A 21,084-nucleotide genomic window follows, 5' to 3' on the forward strand; every position below is an offset into this window, starting at 1 on the left:
CCCCTAGCTGTCTAGTATTTAATCCTGTGTGTGACCTAGGCTGATTTGGTGTGATACAGGCACAACTGCCCTAAAAACCAGGCAAGTTTACGAACTCATCTATAACAGAGATGATATCACAAATTACAGGGGAGCTATTCTCTTTCCAAACCCGATTGGCTCCCCTTGCATCCGGGGAGAACACACTCGAAGCTCGGAAGCTACCCTCGTTTTAATTTGTGATCACATAGCCCCACACAGGCACCTTTAATTCAAAACCTAATGCCTCTGTCTGGTGATACCTACTGGTTTAAAACTGTGACTCAGGAGTCTGGGAGGCTCATGGGATTGGCAACAAGACGTGAAGTCTTTCACTGATCCCATCCAATGGCTTTGTGGTGACCTGTGGGTCATCTCAGTCTGACTCTACAGGTGTTCCCTTAGCAACAAAGTTGGTACTAACTGACCCTTTTGTTGGCAGCCTCAGCATGGACCATGCAATCCTTGGCCTCTCCTCTCACACTAAGGGCACGGCTACACTTGCAGATGTAGAGCGCTCTGAGTTAAACCAGCCTTCGTAGCGCACTAGGGAAAGCGCTGTACTCTGTCCACAGTGCCAGCTGCCAGCACACTGGCGTGGCCACATTAGCAGCTCTTGCAATGGCCACAGAGAGCAGTGCATTGTGGTAGCTATCCCAGCATGCAAGTGGCTGCAACGTGTTTTGCTAATGGGGGTGGGGTGGAGTGTGACAGGGAGTGTGTTGTGTGTATGGGGGGGGGGGGAGTGGGTTTTGGAGGGCTGAGAGCATGTCACATGCTGTCTCGTAAGTTCAGCCAGCAGCAGACCTACCCCCGCCCCCCAGCATTCCACAGTAATGGTTGCTTTGGCTCGGAGCAGATAAGCAGCCGGCTGTCAAACTGAGCTTTCAAAGGGCATATCCAAAACAATGACAAGAGCTGCCACTTGACTTAAGGGGATTATGGGACATTTCTGGAGGCTGATCAGAGCACAGTAATGCAACACCTCGTTCACACTGAGGCTGGGGCGCTCCAGCGGGGGCGCATCAAACGTTATTCTACTCGCCGAGGTGGAGGACCAGGCGCGATCCAGCCGTGGAGTCAGAGCACTCTATGTGCCTTGCCAGTGTGGACGGGGAGTGAGCTAGTGCGCCCGGAGCTCCTTTAATGCGCTGTAACTCACAAGGGTAGCCAAGCCCTTAGAAGTGATCCTGCCATGAGGACAACATGAGGAAACTCCAACAGCCCTTCCTTGTACCTATTCTAGGGATAAACAAAAGGACTTCAGCATCCAGGACCCTTGACTTGACACTTACTCAGTTACAGGATCTACAGTTAACAAAAAGCACCATTTTTTAAAAGCAAAAACACTCGAGCTAACAATTTGAGCTGAGAATAACTGAGTTCAAACTGAAAAACCTGGAAAAAAATAATTTCTAACAAACTGTTCCCCGCCCTCCCCCACTTTTTCTCACTGAAATTAAAAACAGAAAAAATGTTGTTTGGGTTGAACAAACTGTTTCAAATTGACCTTTCCAAACCAAAATGTTGATTTGAAATTAAATACTGAAATGGCTTGGTTAGAAAGTGTCAAAACAAAATGCTTTGACATTTCCAAACATTCCCCCTTTTCATCCAGCTTTGGAAACAAGCTTGAAACCAATCTCTCTGGGCCTTGGTCAGAAGACAGACGATAATGATTTATTATTATTATTAATGCTTATAAAGCCCTTTGGTGATGTAGTGGGGTTAAGTGTTGTTAATATTAATACCTATTAATAATGGAGACTGTAAATGAAGAGAGGTGGGATAGTGGTGACCTTCACCTACCTTCCAAAGCACCCTGGCTACTTCTCGTCTTAGGAGCTGCAAATAATTCAGTTTTTTTTTTTAAAGGTGCTGATGGGGAGGGGGACATTTTTATTTTGCCTGTGGTTAGAACCGGAACTCACATCCGGAACAGGTATGTTTCCTATCAAGAGTGATAATGCAGGGTTTTTACAGCTGCTTAGGGGATTTGGAAACTTAATTCCCAGTAATTTTAATTGGAACTGGTGCCCAAATCTCTTAGCCATACAGTTACATGTACGCGCACACATATAAGTGGTACGTCTGGCAAGCCTGAAGGTATGGCTGATAGGAAACAATCCTTCTCTGGCACATGCATGGACAAGACAACCGATTCTCCTCTTGCTGACACCTGCATGACTCCCTGACGTCTACGGCGTTACTCCCAATTTGGACCCGCATACATGGGATCCAAATCAGGCTCAAGAGGCTCCAATTTCTGTGGGCCAAATCCTGAGCTATGTCGCATGGATGTGCTGGGGGACACGAGACTCCTCTTCTCCATATGCAACAGCAGGGTGCGATTCCTACCTAGGGTCCTAGGCTGGATGGTACTCAGAGGAGTCTCAGCTGCTTGACCACATCCCCACAGGGTCTGGTTTGCTATCTAAGAGGTAACAAAGAGTCCTGTGGCACCTTATAGACTAACAGACGTATTGGAGCATGAGCTTTCGTGGGTGAATACCCACTTCGTCAGACGCATGTCATGGAAATTCCCAAAGGCAGATATAAATATGCAGTCCAGAATCAGTCTGGAGATAACGAGGTTAGTTCAATCAGGGAGGATGAGGCCCTCTTCTAGCAGTTGAGGTGTGAACACCAAGGGAGGAGAAACTGCTTTTGTAGCTGGCTAGCCATTCAGTCTTTGTTTAATCCTGAGCTGATGGTGTCAAATTTGCAAATGAACTGAAGCTCAGCAGTTTCTCTTTGGAGTCTGGTCCTGAAGTTTTTTTGCTGCAGGATGGCTACTTTAAAATCTGCTATTGTGTGTCCAGAGAGGTTGAAGTGTTCTCCTACAGGTTTTTGTATATTGCCATTCCTAATATCTGACTTGTGTCCATTTATCCTTTTACGTAGGGACTGTCCAGTTTGGCCGATGTACATAGCAGAGGGGCATTGCTGGCACATGACAGCATATAGTACATTGGTGGACGTGCAGGTGAATGAACCGGTGATGTTGTAGCTGATCTGGTTAGGTCCTGTGATGGTGTTGCTGGTGTAGATATGTGGACAGAGCTGGCATCGAGGTTTGTTGCATGGATTGGTTCCTGAGTTAGAGTTGCTATGTTGCAGTGTGTGGTTGCTGGTGAGAATATGCTTAAGGTTGGCGGGTTGTCTGTGGGCGAGGACTGGCCTGCCTCCCAAGGTCTGTGAAAGCGAGGGATCATTGTCCAGGATGGGTTGTAGATCACTGATGATGCATTGGAGAGGTTTAAGCTGAGGACTGTAGGTGATAGCCAGAGGAGTTGTTGGTTTCTTTCTTGGGCTTATCTTGCAGCAGGAGGCTTCTGGGTACACGTCCGTCTCTGTTGATTTGTTTCCTTATTTCCTCGTGCGCGTATCGTAATTTTGAGAATGCTTGGTGAAGATCTTGTAAGTGTTGGTCTCTGTCTGAGGGGTTGGAGCAAATGCAGTTGTACCTCAGTGCTTGGCTGTAGATGATGGATCGTGTGGTGTGTCCGGGATGGAAGCTGGAGGCATGAAGATAGGTATTGTCTAAGAGGTGTTACTAGTCTCCCAGTCAGCTAGCAAAGACTGTAGTTGTTATTACATAGTGTAGGCAGGGTGCAATCAAGCAACATTAGAAGTTTTGCGCCATAGGCTAGAGTCAGAGATGTTACAGAGAGGGAGAAATGTCAAACTTTGCCCGGGGAAGGAGAGGAAAAACATCTTTGCGCTGTCTGTGTTGGTGTGTTTCCCGGGACTGATTCCTGTTAAACGGGCACCAAAGTGGTGGCAAAATAAACAAACAAAAACAAACCAAAGATCGCCTTTGGCATCTCATCAGCCAGACACTGGGACTCCGACCCAGACGTGGTCCAGAATCTCCTAAGCAACGAGACGGTGACAGACCAAGACCCCAGCTCTGCTCCTCTCAGGCTGTTACATGGGGTCCAGATTTCTCATCTCCCCAAGTCACTGACACTCCTCTGCTTCCTCATGTCATTTCCTTTTGCCTCTCTTTGCCATTTCATTGGTGTGGTTATCAGTAAGGCTAAGATTTAGTCATGACTTTTACTAAAAATACCCATGGCCAGGTCAGGGGCTGTGAATTTTTATTTATTCCCTGTGACATGTCCATGACTTTTACTATAAATACCCATGATGACTAAATCTCTGGCCCTGGGGCTCTGCTGCTCTGGGGACCCCTGCTCCAGCGGTGGGGGCTGACTGCCCCTGGTGGTCTGCTTCTCCAAGACCCCTGGGGACCGCTTTCTTGACCGCCTCCAGGACCAGCCGCTACTCGGGCAGCTCTGGGGTCCGTGCCCCCCTGGGCCAGGGGCTGGGGCTGGAGCTGCTGCCGCGGCTGGAGCGGAGCTGGGGACAGAGCAGGGCTGGCCAGGGTGCATCTTCCCCAGCTCCCATGAGGGCTGGCCCACCGAGCCCCCTAGACATTCTTCCACACACCCCCTGGGGACACACCCCACAGTTTGGAGACCATTGCTTTATGCATGCTCAGAAGCCTGAGGAACTCACTGCTGCTGGAAGTCATAGTTAGATCCTGTACTTGGACTTACCAACGCTGGATAATTTAATAACCAACAGCATGTGAGGTTGCACATGTTCCAGCAAGGCAACAGAACCTCATGATTAAGGGGTTCAGCTGACCACCTTAGAGATTGGGAAGGAATTCAGAGAGGTGTTTGCACACCCAATTGTACTCTCCAGTGATTCTAATTGTGCTCCAAAGCATCAGAGGGAGGCTACTGCTGAATGCAGGATGTGAGGGTGATAGAGCATACGGTATCACCTGGGGCAGCAAATTACGTGCTGAGATGTGATGTAGGAAAATCGCAATATACACATGGCTCTTACACAGCACTTGGTAATCTGCAGATCTCAAAAGTACTTCAGTAAATATTATCTTCATTACAGATGGGGGAACTGAGAGAGGGAACGTGACTTGCCCAAGGTACAACTGTGAGCCAGCGGCAGAACCCAGGTCTCCAGTGCCCCACTCCAATGCTCTAGCCACTGGGACTGCCATTGGATCGAGACGGTGCCACCCCCCACATTTTATTAACATCTTCCCCCAAAGCATCCCACCTCTGTAGTTCAAATTCTCTATAGCGCCCCTGCTTCCAGACTCCTGGAACGGAGAACACAGCTCGAGGCAGCAGGAAGCTGTAACAAAGCCCGTTCTCACAGGTGAAAGTTGGGGCTCTCGACCCTGCCAAGGGAAGCCGGGAGGAAAGAGGAAGATAATGCTCTCTGCCATTTATTACTACTAATAATTAGTTGGATTGCCATAGTGCATAGGAGCTCCTGTCACGGACCAGGACTCCCTTGTGCTAGAGGCTGTATGAACACACCACCAGCTGACAAGGAAGATGACAGCAGTGTCAGATCCCAAGATCAGGGATGTGCTAGGAATTATAATTCCACCAGGAGGAGAACGGAGAGATTAAAAACTTTCAAACACGGAGGCTCCATTCCTACACTGCACCTGTCTGGTCCCAAGAGATGATCATGCCACCCCAGTGGGGCTGGCCAGATGGCATTTCATCAGCAAGAAACAATTAAGAGAGCTGATGGAAAGGTGGTCTGGATCCAAAACACTTTCTCCCCAGTGCATTTCAACAAACAACTCAGCCAGGCATCTTTCTATAAACCGATTTTCACACTTGAACTAGCTGAAAACTTCAAAGGCATGGAGGGGAAAAAATAATAAAACACAGGCTTTCCAGCCTGAGAAGCCCACAGCACTTTCAGCATGACTAATATTTTCCATGTGAAATAATAATCCAGGGAGATAAATTTCTCATCAGTATGTGAGTTATGGATGACAGGCGAGCTCAGAATCCAAATTCATCTACTAGTATTTAACTTTGTTACAGTGATATGTTTTCATTGCTTCCATGAAAAAATAAATTCACAGCATATACTTTAAGTAAAGACGTTCAGATTTCAGCCATGGAGCTAGAAAGCTGTCAATCCTAGATGCAATAAAATAAAGACGGATTTTGCATAGTATATCTTGCATTGATTTCCTTCTACACAGAGGTGCTAGCTAGATCAAAAAGATTTACAGATCATATACATAAGGATTCAATACCCCACCACTGGGATTGAGCACAGCAACGGTTTAAAAGGCCAAAGCTAAAGGTTAATAGAAGTTGCCTTTGGATCATGCGCTAATAGCAACAGCAAGGGTTAAATGAGTGGGTCCCAGTTAAGCAGAGCCAGTTGAAGTGAGGGGATGTAGTTAGGTAGCAGAGAGTTATCCCAAACTGGAAGTTAGCCAAGACTTTGTGACAAACATCTGTGTGTGGCTAAAGGGACTTCAGTGTTGCATCCCATCAGAAAGGCAGCATTTCCACACTGCCAGTGCCATGCAAGGTTCAGAAAAAGGAATACCGTCTACTGAATGCCCTGCCACCACTCCCTGCAGCACGCCCTGCAGGTCTCCCATCCAAGCCCTGACCAGGCAGGACACTGCTCTGATTGCAAGAGATCAGATTCCTCGTATTTTTGCCAAGTTAAACCAAATTCCATTTAGTTTTACAGCAATGTACAAATGCATTTCTGCCCTCCTCCAAAACGCATCTTCAAATAAAGATCTGCAACTCAGCAGGAAGCAATAAATAAATAAGGTATGTTTGGCAGCTTTGGGAATTATAAGGTTAAAAAAATTGCAGATCAGACCCCAAGTTCATAAATTATGAAGCTTGTAATGATGAAATGCTACAGGGCTCTTCACCAGCTATTCAAATCCAGGCAGCTTATAAATCAAATGTCTGTCACCGAAGGGCTGTGATTGATCCCTGCAGGAGGAGTGTGCAAATGAGGGGCCTGGGGAAATAATAATTATCTCTCGATCCGCTGGAGAGAAGGAGCTATCAATGTCCTATCAGGATTCCAGTCTCAACAGCACATGCCCAGGTGACTGCTCGACACCGGCCAAAGGGAGAGTTCTGTGTCGTACCCTAATGATTGATATTCCATTATAAACACATCCCAGGCCTGGCACAGCCTGAAAGATCTGCTAGCTACATGGGCTGGCACTTTCCAACAGGGCTGAAGAAGGTAAGATGTCTAGCTTCCAATCAATTTCAATGAGAGCTGGGCACTTAACTCCCTTGAGCTCTTTTGAGCATCCCAGCCCCGGCTGCTAGCAGTGAAGGTTTTAGGCCACTGAAGCTGGGTGCCCGATAATCTCTATGAACATGTCACATCTATTCTCAATTGGTGGGCACCTTGGTGCAATGCAGTATGTGGCTGACAGAAGGTGCTCAGATTTAGCTGAAATACAGTGCTCCTGATTTTCTGGTGCTCTGCACCTTGGCTGGCCATTCACATCACTGGCTTCCCCTCTCAACGCATCACTGCAATATGCATTCGTTCCCTTCCCACACATAGATCAAGTGAGAACAAAGAAAGCTTTCTTCCCAAATAACGAGACATATGACCCGCTCCATCTGCATCTCCACGATTACACTTACCTTAGCGTCTTGCGAATCATATCCTCATCCGTGATGCCATAGTAAGTGAGGGTCTCATTCCAGGTGGGATTCAGAGTGTTCCGCAAAGTTTTTGTTCTTAGCTTATTCGCCTGGAAAAAGCAAATAGTACACCTGGTTAGTTAGCCTGTCCCAGGGAACTGCGTTGGTTACAGGATGCAGACGATGAATAAACACTTGGGAAACGAAACACAGTCCATGAAATGATGAAGCGACATACCCAAGCAGCTCTCCTTTGGCCCTCAGTTCCAATACTCACCACCCTGCTGATCCCCCCCGCACGGGATGGCAAAAATCCCCCTCAACCAGGCTGCTGCAGCAGGTAACTGGAGGTGCACAAAGGCTGTGGCCTTGTGGGTCATTTATAGAGCAACCCAATTATCCATCCAACACCCTGTACAATAAGAGTAAGATCATGGGCAGCTTGGAAAAGAGCAGTAAGACACCAGGGACTTCATTTATATTGGGGGGGACAGGGGGGGAATAGAGTAGAATCAACTCAAGCTTATTTAAAAAAAAATAAAAGTTTATTGGTCTGGATGTTTATTTGCATCCCTGTGTTTAGTGCAGCTACAGTTCCTGGCAGACCCAGAACCGTTTCCTGGATGCACATTTTATTAGATGTGGCAGCTTGTTTTTAACCCCAGGTCACAACGTGGCCTGTTAATACAGCGCTGGGTTGTACCGGAGGGACATGGCCCAGCGCCACAGCAGAGGGCAATTACCACTCTAACAAGGCAAGAGGAAACTAGAGACACGTCAAGGCTTGGTGTGGGAGCTTGTGAGGGACAGTGATGGTGTTTTACCAAGTCCCAGAGTCCCCAAGTGTAACACAGCCCCCTTGGGACCAGCTGGCGAAGGGGTCACAGCAACTCCTCCCAGGCCTGACCGACTCGCTACACTTAGCGCACTGCTTTCAAGACGCTGCGCTGGAAAGTACAGTCTAGGAACCCAAGGGACATTGTGACAGCAAAAAAGGCACACAGGACTAATGTGGGCATGGGGAAAAACACAACAGACCCAAAGCAGGACGGCTACGCACACAGCGATGCTAACCCACCAGTTCCAATGCTAGTGGTCCAATTTTCTAGCACAGACAAGGCCGTAACAGCTAGAAACCCGCAGTGCAACTCCTGCGCAACAGTGTCAAACCAGGGATGACACCTCGTGAGCGGGATACTATAATGAAATTCTAAAACGGCACAGGGCCTTTTCCAAAAAGCATTGCCACCATAATTGAGTGTCACTAAAAAACAAACTGCTGTGCCAGTACATCAGATCCATTTCTGAAAATAAGTAACCATCCCAAATGAGTATATTTTATTAATGCATTATTGAGATGTTTCCAAGAGCCATTGTTTGGATGGATTGATTTTCCTTTTTTTGTTCTTCTCTCAGTGCACATTATTAAATCATTGCTCATTCATTGCAAGGCCTTGTGGGAAGTCTGCTCCACCTTGTTACGAGCGCTGGCCACATCCTAGGGCACAGTTAGCCAATACCTAAATGTTAGCCTGGAACAAGCGCTAGGAAGCTTACTGGGAATGTGTTCCACTCCCAGTGGAGATCACCAGAGCATCCCAGCTGCTTTCTGCCTATGAGATGAGTCAAGGCACTGGCTTGTTTAAGGGTCTCTCATCAGCATATAAGTCCTATGGAGCTTTGCCAGAAAACAGGCTCATGAGGAATTCATTTTCATACCCATTGGCTGAACCTCTTGATGAAAAGGTTCCCAGATCATTCAGTTTGCTCCAGAGTTTGAATAAACCTAGGGGCTGCCAATGTAGAGGCCAAAATTAAGTGTCGGAGTCCAAATCCTGATGGTGGAAAATCCGTACTTAGTAGCCCCACACCACTACAATGAAACAACAAAAAGACGTCTCTTTCCCCGTACGGGCTTCTGGCCAATTCTGCTGACCTGCAGGACGTTTACAGGTCATAAGTTGGAGAACAGAGAAAAGCCACATCACGAACCACCACCCCAGCTGGCTCGAATACCAGCACTTTCAGTAGTGGTGTCCAGGACAGAAAGGCAATGGAGACAACACCTATCTCCTAACTACGGGTCTGATCCAAAGCCCATTGCAGTGTGGGAACGGGACAGTAACAAGGGCTTCTTCCCAGCTTGCGAAGGATCCACTACCACACCCACAGTCTCTCTTAGGCAGTTCTACTGTCCCCACCTAAACAAACAAAGCCAGCTCCTCAGCTCCCTGTGGGCTACAAACCCAAGGATGGTTCCCCTTAGGCTTTACCTTTCAGGCTCCCACTGTCTCCCCTCCTGGGGCTCTCGCAGTCCTGATTCTCCTGCACCTATAGCTTCCTAACTCTGACTCACTGGATCTCTCTCATTAGTAGGTCTCTCCTCACACACCCCAGGCATCCCCCTTTTAAGCCTAATTTGGGTCAGCTGACGCGGCACAGGTGCACTGGCCCTGCTCCCTCTTAATGGGCCAGCGTCATCCTGGATAGGGATTCTTTCCATTGGCTTTGCTAAGTTATGGCAGTCCTTTACAGAACAAGCTGGGGTACCATGCTGTACCTGCTCTGTGGAGAAAGGCCCTGCTCCAGCATTGTCCTTAATCATTTCCTTGCAGTTAGGTATGGACTTGAGCCCCACTGGCTTCAGTGAGATTTGTGCTTATGTTGTAACAGGATGAACCTCAGCATCTTTTTAAAAGCAAACACACTTGCTTAGAATCAGGACCAGAGAGGGGACTTCACGCTCTAGGACTGTCAACCCTCCATCTTTCCCCAGCTCTAAAGTCCTTTTAAATCATCTTAAAGTGAGACTTGTGAATTCTCTCTTATAATTGCTCTTTCAGGGCAGTACTGCCAACTCAGATGATTGTTTCACAACTCTTGTGATCGTTGGTGCTTTTCTCAAAGCCCCAGCTCCTGGAGTCAGGTGGTCATGTTAGAACCTCAGAGGGTTGGTTTTTTCCCCCCGTTTAACTTTCTAGCCCTTCTGGTTGCATAGAAAAGCTTGAAAATGTAGAAGGGAAAATCCTCCCCCCCCCCCCCAAAACCCAACATTTAAAAAAAAATCTCATGATATCGGGGGGGAAGGAGGAGCTGACTTGTAATTTTTAAACACTTGGAACGAACAATAACAAGATAACCAAAAGAAAATACCCATGCTGCCATTGTATAACCATTGGGAACAGTAGATGGAATGGTTAGGAAGAATATCCAGCTGAATAAAACAAAAATGCGATGAAGACGGGCAATAAAACTATAAAGCATTAAGGAAATAGATACATAATCCATGTCACTTAAAGCAATTTCTAGCTACGGTAGGAAAATACAGAGCAGGAATAAATTGGGTGCAGGCCCTCAGCTGCCCAGAATATGCAGCAATGGCAGCACAGGCCAACCAAAGCCTGATTTAAGCAATGCCATCTGGACTAACGGACTGGCTACTTCCACTGCTCTTTATTTTAGCTATCACATCACACTCCTGGCAAAGCTGGACATGGCCAAAGCAAAGACTGATGTGAAGTGCTGCTGCAGCAAATAAAAGCAGATGATAGGAAAAGTAGAGGCATTATCAAGCTGTAGGATGGTATAAATTAAGCCTTGTTTTTTATTTTTATTTTTTAATTTACAAAGTAACAAGGACAAATAATGAAAGACACAACACCAGAGAAAATGTTCAGAGCTGGGTGAAACCTTGTTATGGGCTGAGGTACAACCTCCTTCCAACTGATGTGTGAACTCACCCTTCGCTTAAGATAGTTTGTAAGAAACACTTAGGGGACAACACCTAAAACAAGGCCTAACAGATTCTGCCCAGAAACCAGCACCGCATGGGTATTGTGACCAAGCGGGTGTGAAGGAAGGCAGAACACACACAAACTGAGAACAGACAGACCCCGAGAGAGAGGCAGAGGCACAAGCAAGAAAGCCAAGCAGTAGCCTGTGAGTACAGAGAGACCCTGGAAAAAGCTAGAGAGCTTATAGGTCTGTTAGCTAAAGAGGCTTTTTTGGGGGTAGGCACGGGGGCAGGAGGATGTCAGTGAATGAACAGAACGTAAATTCAAACAAAGACAAGGCAATACTCGCCCAGCGTGGTGTCAGCCATTGGGAATCACCGAGACAAATACTGCTGCAGGATGTAAGATGGCGTAACCAAACCTCATGCATCAGGGCATAAACTCGTGACCTCCCAAGGTTTAGGAAGAAAGCCACACACCTCATCCCTCACATCTCTCACATCGCACAGCCTACTTGACCGGGCACCAGATGTACCCCCCTGCTGGCAGCACCAAGTGAGGTGTAGCAGCACCGCAATTCCAGCTTCCCGCTGGCAGGGGGATCCAGATGGATGATGTTTATTAATACGTTCCCAGGCTGGGCTCATGCAACCACAGTAGCAGAGAACTGGTGTGACAATTGTGCACCATCATCTCCACAAATGAAAGAAATGCCGACGCTTTCCAAGCGAGGGAGGAAGACGGCTTCATCCCTTGCTCTAGGGGAAATGTATTACCTTTGCGCACAGCCCATTTGGGAGCGAAAGAGGCTCTTTCAGAGGAATACTGGATGGCAAATGGTCCCACCTATCCTCATCCTTCATGGTCTTTTCCACGGCCTGCTTTAAACTTGAGCTGAAAGATGTTCCAGCCAGGGGCCTGCAGGAAATGAGTCTGGTGGGTCTTATGCTCAAATTAATGTGTTAGTCTCTAAGGTGCCACACGTACTCCTGTTCTTTTTCTGGTGGGTCTCAGGCTACGTCCGTGGGGATAGGTGGCCACGTCACAGATGCTGCACATCCCAACCTGCACAAGCTGATAATCTCCATGGAGAGGGGCTAAGGACTCAATAGGGGCCTGAGCCACAACTTGCTGAGGTCAATGGAAAGATTCCCTTTGACTTAACTGGCCTCCCCACTGGTGGGGCAGCAGAAGTGCGGGGCACCTTGCAGCACCACTCCCCACCATTTTAGTCATCTTCAGGAGCTAGAGAGAAGGGGCCTCATCTCCAGGCTGCCAACCCAACATCTCTCACCAGTGCTGAGTTCACATAGCCTGAATGAGCGCTCCCTGAACAGCTTCATTCCATCACTGGCTTTCATCTTGGAGCCCAGAATGCCTTCTGGGCGAAAGAAGAGAGCAGAATCCCTGTGCTGAAAGGATGATCGATTTTAAGACAGGCTGTGTTCCCTCTCTCCTTCTGATGCCTCCTCCTCCTCCCCCCACAGTGATAATGATGGATTGAGCTTAATACAACGGAGACCTTTTTTTCCTCCCCCTGCTGGGGAGGAGAATGACACATCACTCTGTAGAAGAAGCCTGCTGATTTCAGGTAGGGCTTTTTCCATTAATTCCCTGGCACAGGGACAGGCTGAGTGAGCAGCAATTTCCACTGTAATTGGGTGTAAAGTGGGAGAGTTCAATCCTCACTCTGGCCATTTCTCAACGTAATGAGCTCTGATGAAATCAATACGTAAAAGTTGTCTGCAGAGTATTTCAGACGCATTGTTACAGTCATCATCTTTGTTTTGCAAGCACCACATTAGAGGTAAGCAGGGCACTTCGCACACCGGGAAGTACAGGGTCTCTCTCTCCTGCTTTAAGAACTGCCCGTCTTGCTACTCAGATGGACTTGCTTCTTTACAAAAGGCAATCCAGATTCTGGAGCAGTTTTTCATTCCCTTCAAAGAAACTACAGCAAAAATCACCCTTCAATTATCTTATCCAAGGGTTAAAATAAGGTCTCCTGACCAGAAACACCCAACAAGTAATCTTGCTTTAAGCTTGGGGTAGATGAATAGGTTAAAACAACCCAAAATTCTCTCTTTATTGTGTCCTATCCAAACTGGAGTGTCCCTCCCAGCAGAGAATAGACAGGAGTCTACTGTAATTAATATACAAAGGGATATTTTATCGAGGCCGCTGAACAGACAGACAGACCTTGTGGTTCCCAGCAACCTGACAAACCAAACACAATCTTTTATTGTCTGGTGTCATTAACAAGGTGTCCCTAAATCTCAGTGCACGCTAACGGCTTGTCTACACTTGAAACACTCTAGGGGCACGGCTGCAGCTGCGCCGCTGTAGTGCTGCAGTGTAAACACTACCTGTGCTGATGGGGGGGGTTCTCCCCCGGCACAGGTAACCCACCTTCCTGAGAGGCGGTAGCTAGGTCGCTTGAAGACTTCTTCCTTCCACCTAGTGCTGTCTACACCAGGGGTTAGAATGGCTTAACTATCTCATTTGTTAAGATGACATAATTTGCTACGTAGACCAGGCCTAAGCAATCGTGGGATGAAACTGCTGACTATACTGCACAGAACCTCACCCAGGATTCAGACAGAACCCAGAGGCAGCAAAATCCAACAGGCAGGGAGCTGGGCGAGGAGTCAAGAGACCTGGGTTCTGGTTCTTGCGTCTTCCACTGACTTCCTGGGTACATCACTTCCCCTCCTCTCCACCTGTCTGTCTAGTCTAGTCTATCTGAATGTAAGCTCTTTGGGGCCAGAACTGTCTCGTAGGGCTTGTCTACACAGGGAAGCTATACAGGAGTAAAGCAAGGTGTGAATTTAAACCTTTCTAGTTATGCGGATGCAGCTCCCCCATGCGGGCACTCTTTTTCCAGCGTAGGAGAATCTTCTTCCAGTTTAGCTTGTGTTTCTTTGGAAGCAGTTTAAGCTAAGCTGAAAAAAGGCACTCTTATTCCATAACTGGAGTGTCCACCCAAGGAGCTAGAGTGGTTATGGTGCTGAAGTTAACTGGTATGACTGGGAAAAGCTCCTGTATAGAGAAGTACACATTTGTACACCACCCAGCACAACAGGGCTCTAACCTTGTGTGCATTACAGCAGTGCCTAGAGGCCCCAACCAAAAACACATATCAAACTTTGGCTGAGATCTGTGCAAAACTCACCAGTATCTCTCCCCAGAGCTTTGTGCAGACCTGCTTCATTTGGATTCATGTGGATTTAGTCCCTCTAGGATGGGAACGTCTAACTAGTGTTTGACCCCTCCTGTTTTGTATTGCTCCTTTCGGTTGTTTTCAAAAGCAGTCTGTCTACGGAAGAGACCTGGATTTGCACAACACTGCTGAGGTTTATTCTACTATCGTCGTACAGGAAGTTGGTTGGAAGAACACAAGAGACTCCTGTAAGTGAAAGGGTCTTTCTTTGATCCTTCGGAGAGAGATTCAATCCTACAGTCACATAAAGCACAGCTGGAACACAGGGAGGGAATTGATTCATATGAACATCTAACACCCTGCAAAACCAATCGTACTTCATGTCACTCAGGCAGAGCTCCCTTTCAGCGTAAAATAAAATCAGTGAATCAACTAGTATGGCTGTCAGGTCAGGAGGCAGCTTAGCTCTTCGAAAGGAAGCCCAAGTGAAAACAATCACTGCCTTGCAGGAGATGTTTCCGTGGGGGACAGGAGAGGAATAAAACCCAACAAGACTGCAAAAAGGAATGATCTTTCCAGCTCCATCTGAGCTCGATTGTAATGCCTTGCTCACCTTAAATGTTTCCCAACTTTGTAAAATAGTTTCAAAATTAGATATGTTCTGCAAGAGAGATTTAAGGCAGCGCTGACAGCCATTTGTCTTCCTGGCAGAGTTCAGACCTTCTCTTTTCCATTTTATTAGTATCATTATCAAGGGCACCGGGCATGTCTGGGAACCACAGGCCATTGGGAGGACTGGCTATAAGTCTCCAGGCTCGCTTGGCACAAGATAAGCTGTTCATTAAGGCCGATTACCAGTGTTTTTTGAAAGATGCCAGATAATACAGTAACTCAATTGCAGGCAGGAATTGCATTTGACAGAACGGCCAAACAAGCACGGAGGAAAACGCATGCTAAATAGCTGGTGGTGTGTGTGGAATATTTTTGATCTCTGGCTGCTAGTTTGCATCATGCACCCAACAGGCCAATGATACTGAAGTTCTGCTCCCCCGACCCCCAGGGGGTTATTTATCATTTCCAATGTATAGGAGAATGTGTCGACCATGGCCTCTAGGTGTGGATACAAGAAAAATAACTCTCTGATCATTCATCAGCTAATGATACAGAAAATCTCCCCGACAAGGCAAGGAACCACACACTTCCTCAGGAAAGACCAGGGTTAACAGGCCTGACAGCACCCCCTGAAAGTCAGGATTCAGTCAGAGAAAGGACATGCTCAGCTCCCAGTGTCCAGAGAGGAGTGACTCGAGGGACTGTCAGCTGGAGAGGTGACCTCCAAGGACCCGAAATGCACAGTGTTTTATATGGTAGATCAAACCAGATCATCCTGAATCATACCCAGCAATTAACTGGGGACCCAAGAATGAAACACAGCCAAGTAAGTTGGCAGCACTAACTGAAGCTCCCCAGCGCCCTTTCAGGAGGAGCGCATTGCAATAACTCACTACAGGAGGTCACAAAGGTTCACCATACAGAGCATTAACTGTGAGCAAGAGAACAGAATAGAAAACTCGAGAAAACTGCATCACTCACAACAGGGAGACAAACCAGACGTGGAGATTTTATTTGCTGCGGGATGCGGCTCTCCTGGCTGTTAATGACCACCTGGGATTAAACTTAAACTCCTCTGCATGCTTGTTAACTGTCAGAGCTATCCCCCTGCCTAAGCCTGCTCTCCCCTATTTGCACATGCAGCGCCATTCAGCAGGAACACTGGGCTGAAGACAGGAGAGGGAGGGATGGCCCGCCCACGCTCACTGAAGATTTCGGTATTTATTTCGTTTCTCAGAGGCAAACTGAAGGGGTGATTAAAACATGCAAGTCCTTCTATCCATCTGCGGAGGAAAGGGCTGGCATTCCACTAGCAATCTGCAGAGAGCCCCATGGTGGGAGGGTTGCTGGTGCTGTACCACTTTTTCGGAGCAGCACCAGAAATGCAGATAGGCTGGGGCTGAGGCATCGTTACTGAATGGTCCTTGAATCTCCAGGCAGCGGGTTCAAGAGAAGCGGCTCCTAGTGCTTCACCGGGCCCACCAACACGTGGAGGCCCTGCTGGCGGGGGCAGGAGATAGAAGGTTATTTGATGAGCTTGTGGATCATTCTGGGGGTTCCTCCTCCCCCTCTGCCACCTGCTGTCAATAACGTGACATGTTCTAGCCACACAGATTGACCAGCAGCTCCGCCAGGGCCAATATTCCAGCACCGATCAGCTGACCCGGAGGGCAATGCAGCTGATGCCTTTGTATGCAACATACTGCACAGCATCTCCGCACTAATGCCTGGTGATGAGAGCCCCACTCCAATAGACTCCTTCCCTTGACTTTAATGGGAGCTGGAACGAGTCCTAGAGTGCAAACCCTTCTCCCACAGACCATCCCTTAGCACTGTGGCTCTTCCAACATGCCTCACAAACCAAGGCTCTCCCTGGGCAGTGGTTCTGGACCTGAGTAAAGCTTACAGGAGGAAATTCAAAAGCAGGCAATGCTCATCCAGGCTTGGGTTTCACTATAAACCTGAAAGTGTCCGACGGACAGCGATCAAAGGCTGCCTGTTTCACCTAGTGGAGTGGGTACTGCCAGAAACCTGGGGAGAGCCAGCTGATCTGAGTCAGTAGACAGTGAATAACTGCTGTGCCTTCTCTCCCAAGCACTTACTAAACACTATACCATCCACATGCATAGGCAGGCTCCTCCCAGAGCACCTCCGACACCTAGTTAGTGATCTCTCGGCTCACTGGCTGGCTTGCCTTGGGAGGTCTGATCTGCTAGAGCAGGTTGTCTCAGACTCTCCACGCACCGTAACAGAGAGGTTGTCTTGCACAATGGCCTGGGCCCACCTTTATTCTCCACTGTGCAGACCACGCCTCTCTCTGCCACAATCCCACCTCACTGCGCAGCTGCTTGCATGGCAGAGTAACATCAGGAGATCTTTCCCATGCCTTTGTGAAGCTTCTCTGAATGCAAGTGAGCAGCCAGAGTCAAAGCGGAGCCAGCACCACACGCCCAGCCAGCTCTGTGCATCACCAGTGTGGCCCTGTGGCTCCCATTCTGAGAGCTGCTGCACTGGAGGCATTTACATGCACCCTCCCAACTGCAGGAAGAGAGGAGAAAGGGAAAAAAGAAAAACCACGCAGGATGGGACGGATGGGGGCATCTGTTTGTAATGAGCTGGGTTTCCAATGAGCCCTTCCCAGGCTCAGGTGCTAGGGAGATGCTTTTTGGATATCAGATGGTGACAGACACATCACTAGCCCCCAAGCACAGTGATACTTAAACAAATAGCAGTGTTTCCTCCTGCAGACCTGGAAGAAGCTGCAGAGAACACAGTAACCAGGAGAGGTGACAACAGCATGGGCGACGTGCTAAGCATCAGACCAGTCCTGGAGAGCCAGCGCTGTCGTTCCACGGTGCCACAACCATCCCCTGACCTGCTGTGAGCCAACACATTACTAATTCATCAAGGAAACCAAGATCAGCAAGAGCCAGGGGAAATCTGCCAGTCATCACTCATCGCCCAGCGGCTAAAAGGTGCCCTGCTGTTAAGCCCTAGCCCATAACTAATCCTGGTTTGTTTGGTTCAAGCCAGGGGTTTCCGGTTCACCTCCCACAGCAGTTGTACAAAAGATTCAGAAGAGGTTTGCTTTATGGAGAGCAGGGCAAGCCAGCCCACGTAGCAGTGTGACTGTTACTCTGCCTGTCTGCACAGGGAGAATCTAACTTAGACATGTCAGGGGTGGTTGGGTGAGGGTAATGGAAGAGGCTAAACTTCCCTTTTTCCCCACCTTCAAGTTCCTATTTGGGTCACTTTTTCTGCTTGCTGCTCCCACCTCCAAAATATAAACACAGCAGCTTTAATTCTGCCCAGCACCTTTCATAGCAACGCAGTCTCCCCCACGCGCAGAAACACAGTTACAGAGCAGGGCGCATACCTGGGCACCCCGATCTCACACCTGGGCCCTGAAGCAGGCCCCTGGGAACCGAGGACTGGTACTGACACACCTAAATGCTCTTTGCAACCCACTGGTATTGGAATACCTACATGTAGGTGCCCAGTTTAGCCCCTAAATGTGATGCCAGCCAACTGCTAGTGGAGAACCTACATCCAGATGCCAGACCTAGGTGGCCACGAGGCAGAGTGGCCTCCCTCTGGACTGGAGAGTGAGGGAGCACTACACTCCCTTTGGTGGGCGAAGCCAAGCCCGTCCCACCCCTGGCCGGAAGTAGCAGGGCAGGGCCAACAGACACCTCTGCCTTGCTGCGGCACCCAGGAGTGGAACCTGCACTCTGCCGCACCCTGCCCCCAGAGGAGACGAACACAGACGAGGAGTTGCCAGGACTACCACTGGCTGTATACCCCAAGGAAACTGAGGAACCAAACCCCAGGGAGGTAGGAAGTAGCCCAGGGCAGCTGACGATTGGCCGGCTACAGGGCTGACCACGTGTCTCAGTTGGCATGTTGTGGCTGGATCCCCGCCGACCCAGTTGCAGAGCACTCTGCCACGGCTCGGGCCCCGGGCTGGACCACGGTGAAGTAGGGCGGGCCCGTGTCCCCCTGCCACCCTAATCCCAGGGTGGCCAACTCTCCACCTTAGACCAGGAGGCCTGTGCCCTGTGAACCCCCCTGCTAGCACCCTAGCCTGTCTGCTGGGGGCACAAACCCCTTTCAGGGCCCCGAGACTGTGTGAACCCTGAACCCCGAGACTGGCTGCCTGAGCTCCCAGATGAGGCTAAAGCCTGCCCCCTGCTCTGCCCCGCCCTAAAGGGTGATGGCTAATTGACTGGGGCTGTTTGCTGGCTGCCTGAGCCCACAAGCCCAGGCTAAAGCCTACCCCCTGCTCTGCCTGGCCCCAAAGGGCTAGAGCTTATTGACTCGGCACATCTGCTGGCTGCCTGTGCTGCCTTGCTCAGCCCTACTGCAGGGCTACGAACTGGAGTCTACCCAGGGCGCTGTCCCGCCCAGGGGCGGGGACAAAGGGCCCAGACTACTGTTGTGTGTTTGCCTCTGTCAGATTGGCCCGGGGCTCTAGACTTCTTATGGCCTGACCCTGCCGGTACGACCTGAGGCTGCGGACTAAACCCCAAGACAGCGAGGCAGAGTGGCCTCCCTCCCCACTGGAGAGCGAGGGAGCATTACACCACATACAAAAATTAGGCCCAGCAAATAAAAGAAAACAAGAGCTAAAGAGTTAGCTGAAGGTGTGGAGGGACCGAGTGTGTGTGTGTGTGTGTGTGTGTGTGTGAGTGGGAGAGGGGGGTTGGGCAGTTTGTGGAACAGAAGCAGGTATCCACCCCCCAGCTGTGGGGAGAATCCTAGAGAGACTCAAGGCTGCAGCCAGCTGTGGTGGGGAGGCATGAAGAGGTGGGCTTAAGACAGAAAAGGAGGAGAAGTAAATGGAGCTGCAGAGCCAGTGATGCTACCCAAGCGATGTGCTGCAATCCTTTGATCAAAGCAGCTTTCCCCTCCACGCACCATTTGAATGTGCCTTGGAGACAAGGGGTTAATGCAGACTCTTATTTTCAGGTTATTTTTCCAAGAGGATCCCAGTTTCCAGACACAGAAAAGGCCTGATGGACCCCTCCCCCGTCCCAGAAGAATGTCCTCCAGTCAGAGGTGCACTAGGAAGGTTATTCTACTACTGTCTAAGCAGAAGATTAAGAACCACTCTGTTGCTGGAGGGCAAGGCATCCTCCTTTGCAATCTCACACTGGCTCTTCCTTAAACTGTCTGCACCCCGACAGCTTGTGAGGGAGAAGGGGTTCACGTCTGGGGTATAATGAACTCCCTCTCTTTGAGAAGAACCTCTGACCTGTTCCTAACATGACCCAGTGCTTTGAGGACTGAACTGGGAGCCAAGACTCCTGATTCTACCCCTGGCTCTGCCACTGACTTCTTGGGTGACCTTGAGCCAGTCACTAGGGCTGGGTTTTAGGAAGTTAGGTCCCCACGTCCCATTGAAGGGTAATGGGGTTTAGAGGCCTAACTCTCAGAGATTTAGGGCTGAACTTTCCAAAACGTCTGTATGATTCAGCTACACAGTGCGTAAACAGCCATAATGAGGCTTAATCATCTTTGCAAAGCACTTTGAGCTGTGTAGATGAAAGGCCCTACATACAGGTAAGTGCACACTACTACTGCACCTTATAAAAACTAGAAATCTTTGGCACATGATTTTTTTGCAGCCAACCGGACACTCAGAATGGAAGTTATTCTAGGTGCAAGCTGCATCGTTTTTAAATTCAGCCATTCTCAAGACCGCTCCATTGCTCCCACTTTGCCCCTGCCACTAAGGAGTAGGAAATGGGAGAGGAATGTGCAGAGGCTTCCATTTGCACTTCACTACCTACAGCAGAAATTCCATCAGTGGGCTTGTAAAAATGAAAGGGACAGATAATATCTCCTGATGAAAGTGCTCATGGCTCTCCTTATCTTTAATGAAACTGGAAATGCACCATCATAAAAACTCCCTCTAATGCCCTGGGAGTTATGAATTAATTCAACTCAACTGCAACAAAAAGATACCTCCCCAAAAAGGCCCAATTACTTTGGTGTAAAAGGAGAGTGAAATTAATATTCATTATATAGATGCACACAATATTTAAATTCATCTACCTCATCAGTCACA

The 21,084-nt window shown here is 48.7% G+C and overlaps 1 protein-coding gene across 2 annotated transcripts in view; it reads right to left on the minus strand.

Annotated features, from left to right (window-relative positions):
* Positions 1-21,084, minus strand: part of DOC2B (double C2 domain beta) — a 130,760-nt gene that overhangs the window by 55,977 nt on the left and 53,699 nt on the right. For both annotated transcript variants that reach the window (XM_044993720.1, XM_044993721.1), the window contains one exon: positions 7,509-7,618. In XM_044993720.1, the coding sequence (XP_044849655.1) occupies positions 7,509-7,618 (110 nt within the window). The remainder of the gene's footprint in view (positions 1-7,508; positions 7,619-21,084) is intronic.

The sequence above is a fragment of the Mauremys mutica genome, chromosome 19 (genome assembly GCF_020497125.1).
Source record: "Mauremys mutica isolate MM-2020 ecotype Southern chromosome 19, ASM2049712v1, whole genome shotgun sequence".
NCBI classification, from domain to species: domain Eukaryota; kingdom Metazoa; phylum Chordata; order Testudines; family Geoemydidae; genus Mauremys; species Mauremys mutica.